An 8,531-nucleotide genomic window follows, 5' to 3' on the forward strand; every position below is an offset into this window, starting at 1 on the left:
CATGATGAAGGACAGTATTATGATGAGTGGTCCCTTTGTCCATGACTTGATGGGCTGGTCTTCTGGCTTCCTGCATATTGCGACCTCAGTGCTTTCTTGTTATTAAAAATGGAAATACAACAAGAAAGCATTGAGGTCGCGATGTGACATCCTTAGCTCGCATAATCATGTGTGAGAGAGAGGGAGATTATCACAGCTACCTAGTGGGTGCCATGCAGCGTGTAAGGTGTATACCTCTGGCGGCCAGTGCACTGTGGATGATGCGAGACAAATTTACATTAGTTTTTTAAGGACGGACAGCTCAGGCAGTTGGCAGATGGCGATTTAAAGGGGTATAAACAGTGCTGCCCATCGTTACGAATTTGGTGGATTTATCACAATTTAGATTCAATTTTACGGAAATACGATTGTAATACCCCTGATGCCGATTTGTTTAAATTTGGCTATCCCAACTCATTACCAACCTTCCTGATATAAGGGGAGAAAAACTACCACAGCCGGACAGTATATCACTATGTCATGTGCGGATGTCTAACTTTAGCATCTGCTTTCCCTTGAGCCCTTGTGGTCACTCAGTGTCACTTTGCCCTTTAAAAAAAACTTGAGACTTTAGAAGTGCTGAATCCAGGAATAAGGTAAACATTAGTTTGACAAAGTGAAAGCAAATTCCTGTCTTTTTGTGCTGTGTGTGACAGCAGAGGCCAGTGAAAGATTTTTTAAAAATGGATCGTTGTTTGATACTTAATACAACAGCCCCTTTTCTGCACTTTTTTTGTTTCTCAGCCAGTGACGAGCCCATCAAGACCACTTATTTTTCATCCTCCCTTTGTTTGCGTTACTTTTATACTTGCTTGACTTCATCCCCTGCCATGTTGATCTAAAATCGATAAGAGTAGGCTTCGGCCAAAATTCAAAATTTCCTACCGACTGAAAATGTCTAATGTGTCCTGCGCGCTCATATATGACCTTATGCAGTTGCGAGCGCCGTAACACACTTACTAACCCCTGCCCTTGACACTGCAGGGAAGAGATGATCCATGGACATACTTCAAATTTTTAAGTCAGGTTACTAATTTTTTATTTGCTAATTACTAAAACATACACTATACTGATGGGTGGGTAGCCCGTATAAATAGTATGTCTATATCTATATTTTGCTTTTTGTGCATTGGCAAAATCTGTCAGTACATACATTTTGTGTGGGTGGTTGGCGGGTGCTCTGGTGTGGTTTGCTTCTTCTTTCCTATCAAACATCTATCGTCCTTATCTCCCCTTGTTCTTTTTTATGTTTGTTACTCTCTTGTAACACCTCTTATCTTCTGGCGTTTATATGACCTTATGCAGTTGCGAGCGCCGTAAAACCTCTACTAAAACAAAACAATACATTTTGTTTTATCTTGAGTTTCGTTTTTCTGCTGTGTCTTCCTACTGATTGCTGCCAATGTTCTATTTTGCTAAACTTGGGACTGTGTGCTCAAATGATGGTATGCATTCGTGAGTGTCGTAAAAGTCTTACAAGATCTTAATTATTACCAGTACTAGAGATATTTGTCCAACTCAGGTTGGACATTGAAATGCTAAATTAGATATATTGGACGCTGAAATGCTAAACATTATAATTTATATTAGAAGCTTAAGTGTGTAGCAGTTATCCCATTAGTCATGCAGTGATATTAAAGTGATTTTGTTTTATTCGATTCTCTTTTCAGCCTGATTCAATAATCTTTTGTTCGATTTAGCCAAATTCAATAGAAAACCAGGTAGAGAATAGGTTTATCTGTGTAGAGGACAAAGCATTTGCGTTCAGCGTTATTTTCTCACAAATTTTATAATTTTCAGCTGCAGTTTCAAACACTTTGTGTTGACCTTGTGTATGTGTGTGATATATATGAGGAGTACTCCTTCTGTGCCTCTGAACTCAGAGAGCTGGTTTTCTCCGTATAAAGCAGAACAGATGAAAAAAGGTCAAATGTGAAGCTGGCTGTTGCCAGTTGCTGGTAATACAATTTTTGTGAAGAACATATTTCACTGTTTACAAAATTTATAGGTCACATATGACTGTCAAAGTCTAAAACCAACCAACAGTTTTGGGGTTTCATCAAGCCATTTAATAAATTTTCATGTTTTGCACAGACCCTGCTGTACCAAGCTGTCAAAATCATTTGTTCATATTTTTAGGTATTCATTATTGTGATACTTCATTTGAATAACATGTATTTAGATTTTCTTGAGAGTCTTTCATCTATATTTTTCTGTTTTCCTCATTTCATATAAATTATTATTCAGTGCTTATTAACATGTTCGTGAGTCGTGTGAATAAATGTGATACAGGTCATGTATAGGAATTATTATTGTTTAACATTGTACCCTTTGCACTGCCATTTTAGGTTAGATTTTATAGGTCTTGAAAGTTATTAGGCCAGTGTTTTTAAATGGAGGGTGCAATCATCAGACTTTATTGTTTGTCTTCTTTCCCATGCGAGTGCAAACTGGTTAGAAATCAACATGAAAGGCCTGTCTCTAATTCAGGTGATTTCATTCTTCGATTATTTCCTCTTTGTTCACTTTGTCATTTTGTATGAATTGTGTATGAAGTTTCAAGACATTAGATATACAGTCTTCTCCTTTTGAACGTCTGCTGAATTTTTACAGATTGTACAGTGTTGACTTTTTCTTGTTTCCAGACAAGCTTGATCATTTTATTTTTGCAGCAAAAGTAGATACATATCGAAACCTCTATCTTATATTAAATCTGCTTCAATATAATACCATTGTTTGCTCTGTTATGAAAAATTTTCTTCCGCCATTACTTTTGAGGCAGCACTAACAGACCCAGTGAGACTAAAAAGCTCTTGGCCTGTTACAAAGTGAGATTTTCAGCTTGTCACTTCTTGGCTGTCAATACATGACATCTATGGGGCCTTCATCTGAAATTTTCATTCGGAACAAAAGGCTATGAAAAGCTGGGTATCTACCAATGATGGAACTTTCAAAGTGGCTCTCTAACTCAATTCTTTGTTTTTGTCAAGGGTCTAACTGAAAACATCTCACTCTTGTATTTTTGTCTTGAACGTCAAATGACAGGATACTTCGAATCCAGAGTGGATTGAAAAGTTGCCAAAAATAAATTATTTATATAAAGGAAGTAAAACAAGATTGTGTGCTGTAGGAGAAGAATTTTTCACTATAATATATGTGTTTCTAAAATACTTTTTTTTGTGTAACCGAGAAAGATCCTGGAATTGAAACTCAGACTATTTATATGTAGGCCTATTAACTTTGCAGCTGAAGATGCATGCTTTTCCCGACACCCCTTCCCAATCACAGTTCAGCCTTTTACTATTTATAGTGCTTCTAATTATTTTTGCGACTTTTGTGATTGGGGTATATTTTTTAATGTTGCATTTTTCCAATTCCTATCTAAAATCGTTTATTCATGTTCTTTGTTTTCATTTATCAAAAGATTTTATTGTTGATACAATGGCATGTCCAGGGAATATTTGACAACCATCTTAGTTATTGCATTCAGTGAAATTGCAGACATTCCCATGCTGATGTTGGACTTATGAATTATATCAACTGTATTCTTTCATGAGTTTTTACTGTCTATTGCTCACTGTCTAAATAAAATTTTGTAGGATCTGCTACCGCTGCATTGTATCATTTTTTGTTGTTTAATTTTATTTTTTTCTACTTCACTTGAGTACCTGTCTTGGTGACCTGATTTGAATCCTTTAAAGAGTGTTCTTGAGCTTGAGTAATTGAGGGAGTTTTCAAGGTTTTTCCTCTCACTTAACACACTGATAGAAATTAAATTCTTAGGCTCTACTTCTCCAGTGACCTTGGTGTTACAACAGATTCCGGCGCATATACTTCAGGGCACCAACCTAGAATGAACACTACAGGAAAAGAAGAAGAAAAAATATGTCCTGGGTATGGTGCGTTTTAAAATCCAACTAGCTTTCTTTTCAAAGATTTATTCTCGGCCCAGCTTTATCACTAATAGTAATGATAATTGCGTTCTACAGAGCATATCCATGCTCCACACCATGCTTTATGCACTTTACAACCAGTCTAGCATGGACATAGCGAAATGGGCGGAGGGTGCGGAGAAAGTTTTTAGTTATTTACGATTTTCGCAATGTGAAAGAAAAAGATTTAGGACCTGAAAGTCTTTTCCCAATGAGTCTGTTTTGCTCTGTGCATGTTCGCCATGTTTGTGTACCAGACTGTATTAAAGTTAATATTACCCAGCAGACCCTGGAGCATTCAAAAACATTCCTTGTGTCCCAGGCAGCATACAGTACAAACAGCTTATTAGGTGCTCAAATACTGCCAAGATCTGTCACTGTCAATGATAATAGCTAGGTATCCATTCCCACATGGGTGTAGTGAAAAACAGTAGAACATTCCTGTTGGGTGCCTTTCTCAAGGACACAATGTCGGGTCCGTAACATGGTTCGAACCCATGACCTTTTGGTTATGAGCCTGACTGCCTACTAGACTTCTAGACCACAGATTGTAATGGGCACTACAGCTAAGATGATGCCTCAAGATCAACAGACACTTTAAACATAATCAAACCAGACCAGCTGAAATTGAAGTATTGCCCAGCAACCCTTGTGGGCCTGTTTCTCTTTGAAAGCTGTCAGTTCTTCTAGTTCGTGTCTTTGAAAGCTGTGAGTTCTTCTAGTTCGTGTCTTTGAAAGCTGTGAGTTCTTCTAGTTCGTGTCTTTGAAAACGCGATAAAAGATAGTGAGTGAGAAACTAGGTCAATTCTGTAATACACGAGACCTCCGAATGTACATCCTTAGAATACCGTGAAAATTCTCACTTGATTTAAGGTTACTTGAGGAAAGCGTGAATACCAACGGCAAGCAGTTTGAGTATCTGAGGAATGCAGGCATTGTTTGTTATTACATGCATTTTTCTTTTGTTTATAAATATGTTTCATGCTAAGCGCATAGAGCATTGTATAAGTGGATATGCGCATGCAATCCAATATTATTATTATTATATAACACATGAAGTAAGTGTTGTTCGTGTTTTCCTTTTTCATATTTCGTCTACCTACTTTACCACACCAGTGTATAAAAATAGATCGAGGAACATGTAGGCAAAAGGGCCAGGTTCCACATTAGTCCAAGTTAGGGAAATATGAAACAGATTTAGTACTGCGATTACCCCACATAGAACGTAAAACCTCTCAAGAGAAAGAACTGGACAATCAACAATAAAATACGATATAGCGAGTACTTTATTGGCCTCAACTGGAAGAAATCAGCAGTGTGCTTTCACCAGTTTTTGCAACATAATATACATTCATTGCATCATATACATTACTTCTTAATCAAAGTTAATATCTGTCTCTCTCTCTCTCTCTCTCTCTCTCTCTCTCTCTCTCTCTCTCTCTCTCTCTCTATCTCTCTCTCTTTCTCTCTCTCTCTTTCTGTCACTACAACTACAAAATGAAAATGTTACACATGTACATTTATACAACGGGGGAAACAATATCAAGGATCAATGCATTCTTTTTTCTTGGAAATGAATTGTTCCGACATACTGACTCAAAATAATAGAACCCAAGGCGTCCTATATATGATACCTCCATTCTATGAAGTTTACATAGGTCAAAAGATGTGCTTTTCGTCCCCCTCTACTTCTAGCGCTGAATGATTCAGAAGCCTGCAGTCTTGAACTTGAAGTTAACAGAGGCAGGCCACTTGTAGTCTGACCCCCCATTTTCGCCTTTGTGGCCATCAGTAGAGTGGTTCTCCTCTCTTGAAGTTTACATTAGCCAGTCGCTGCTCCACCAGACTCATGAGATAGTCCACTTTGGGAAAATTCTCCACCGACGCCAAACCGCGCACCTGGAGTCGCCACAGGATGTCGTAGACACAGATGTCAGACACTGTGATCTGAAAAAAAAATTAATGCAGTTGTTTTTACACCCCCATCGACACAATTGTGAGGCAGCGTGGTGGAATCAGGCTCTCGTCAAAATAATCAAAGTGAAGAAACCTGCATTTTTCCACAGGTTTGTGAATTTTTATTTAATTTTTGTATTTTGGCTCAACACCTTCCATGCCCATTAAGGCACTAATTTCTGTGCGGATTTTTTCTGAAAAACGTCATTTAAAGGCACAAAAAATGAAAATTTTCTATTACCACGGACTCTTAAGCTAAGGAAATAACTAATCTTTGGCGGCAATTTTGTCACTAATTTTACCCCTGAAAACAGGTAACCCCGCCTTCTTCATTCGCAAATATCTCGACTTGTAGTCAAGATAAATGGATATATTTTTCATCCTAAGAAAGATAAGTGAACAAGCTTTAAGATGATACCAATAACTCTACACGCCAAAAAATTTACGAGAGCCTGATTCCACCACGCTGCCTCACAATTTAGATAATTTGGGAGGTGGGCTTCCAACCCTACTGTCAAGGCCAAACTGTGCTGAGAGGCTGAGAAGAATACAATATCCCAGCACATAGACTATAGACCGAGATACTGGATAAAAATTTCTCTCCATTCGGAAATCGAAGTCAGGTCCTTTGTGTCCGACCACGAAGCGCCTTATCGCTACACCACAGACACTGGTTTGAAATCGGGAGCGCGGCAGATTTTCATAGTAGGCCCACTGGGAGAACATAATGAATTGCTCTTTAGGTAAGCCGTAATAATCCCCCATCAGTAACAAGAACGAGTGTCCATGACTTCTGATTCTTCAAAAAGTTTTTAAGTCAATAGCTTTTGACTGTAAAAAAAAACCCCTTTCGGTGTTCTTTCAAACTTTAAAAAAAGTTAGTAGATGTTACCACACGTTCAAGCACTCGAATACCGGCACCTTGAAATAGTTTTGCGCAAATCCTGCAACATTTGCGTTGTTTTGCTTAATTAAAGAGGACTGCATGAAACAACGTCCACGTGTAATCTTTGTTTTATGCTCTAGCAAGAGTTTTACTGCTCATGCAACACATTTAGGTCATATAATTGCCGAAAATCAGAGTCGTTACAAAGTATTACCAAACACAAAAAGGAAGAGATATAAGGACGATAGATATTGGATGGGAAAGAAGGAGCAAATCGCGTCAGAACATCCTCTAACCACCCAGTCCCATGTGTAATGAAAGTAGATGTCAGCAAAAAAGGACTTACAGTGACCACCGAACTAGCCATTGGACACTTACGTTTGAGCCTAGGAAGAAGTCGGTGTTGCTGGCCTCAAGCGTGTCCTCGAAGTACTGAAGGTAAGAAGGGACTTTGTCCGCCAGGCTGTCCACCATTTGTTTCTGCACATGTTAGACATTATACTGCGTTTTCAGCGTTATGGTCAAAAGTGCATTATGTAAAATTTACATAATGTTCTTCTTAATCTGTTATTTAATAACATTTGTCACCATGAGTATAAGAATGATTCAATTTCATTTTAAAAAGTTATAATAAAATGTGTTGTTGTTTTTGTTTTCAGATAAAAGTGAAATTGTATTGATTAAATTCCGGTTTAAATGACAAAATAAGCCTTCAGAATACCCAGTGTGGGGTTAGACAATGATAGGGCCGGACCTACCCCCCTCCCCACACCCACACACACGCACACGCACACCCACACACATTTTTTTTGGCTTGATGAACACAGTTGCAAGTAATCATAGTGCGTGTAGACCTACGTTCTAGTGTGTTGGCTGCAGAAATCTTAAAGCGCTATAGTACTACCACAAGATATCACTTGACTTAAGAAAACACATAGACCAGAAATATTATAATATCCTAGACACTGTAATGGCTGCATCCTTTTGCTCTCTAAAACCCCCAAAATGAAACCAAAAAAAATCGCTGCCCAAGAGAAAGGCAAAACACCATTCCACTATAACTATAAGCCAATGCAAAAGTACCGTCACTCTCTCTTTCTTCTTCGTTTGACTCCAAACTGAGTCAAATAGTGCACTCCATAGTGAACAGAAATTACGTTGGAGCGCACGGTCTAGGATATTGCCACAAGTTTAAGAGAAAATAGAATAAATGAATAAAACAGATAAATAGAATATAAACGAATAAATAACTAAATAAATACATAAATAATATCACCATGATTTTCACCTTTTCATCGTTGTCAGAAGTTTGAATTGCTGCCCACGCGAGCCTGAACAGGTCATTGGCTGCGTGGTTGACCTCGTCCAGGGAAAGTCGGTCCAGGTTCGTCTCCCCATAGAAGCCTGGACAGTAAAAAAAATAAATTGAAATGAGATAACGTGGTGAACTGTCCGTATTGTGGAGAAATGATCAGGTAACTAATGTAATAATAATGGATAACAGGAAGCATTTGTAAAGCGCAATTAAATTCCCGCTAAACAGCAAGCTTTATGCGCTTTGCTATCTAATGTACAATCAAATAGGAGAAATACATAACTAAGGTACACAACGCACTGTAAGATAGAAACTTACAGGGGCAATAAGAAGAATAAGTGTACTGAGCTTTTTTTAATAAAAATATTTAAGCTTATTATAGAAATGTAATCAACCCTCCCCC

The 8,531-nt window shown here is 38.0% G+C and overlaps 1 protein-coding gene across 1 annotated transcript; it reads right to left on the reverse strand.

Annotated features, from left to right (window-relative positions):
- Nucleotides 1-5,740: 5,740 nt before the first annotated feature.
- On the reverse strand, nucleotides 5,741-8,217 carry LOC106013091 (glutathione S-transferase; the record flags this gene model as incomplete). The annotated part of the gene is given in 3 exon segments (XM_013087876.1): nucleotides 5,741-5,918; nucleotides 7,192-7,293; nucleotides 8,102-8,217. Coding segments are annotated over 3 exon segments (377 nt in total), but the record flags the coding sequence as incomplete, so codon positions are not given.
- Nucleotides 8,218-8,531: the final 314 nt, after the last annotated feature.

Source organism: Aplysia californica, unplaced genomic scaffold (genome assembly GCF_000002075.1).
Source record: "Aplysia californica isolate F4 #8 unplaced genomic scaffold, AplCal3.0 scaffold00022, whole genome shotgun sequence".
Classification (NCBI taxonomy): Eukaryota; Metazoa; Mollusca; class Gastropoda; order Aplysiida; family Aplysiidae; genus Aplysia; species Aplysia californica.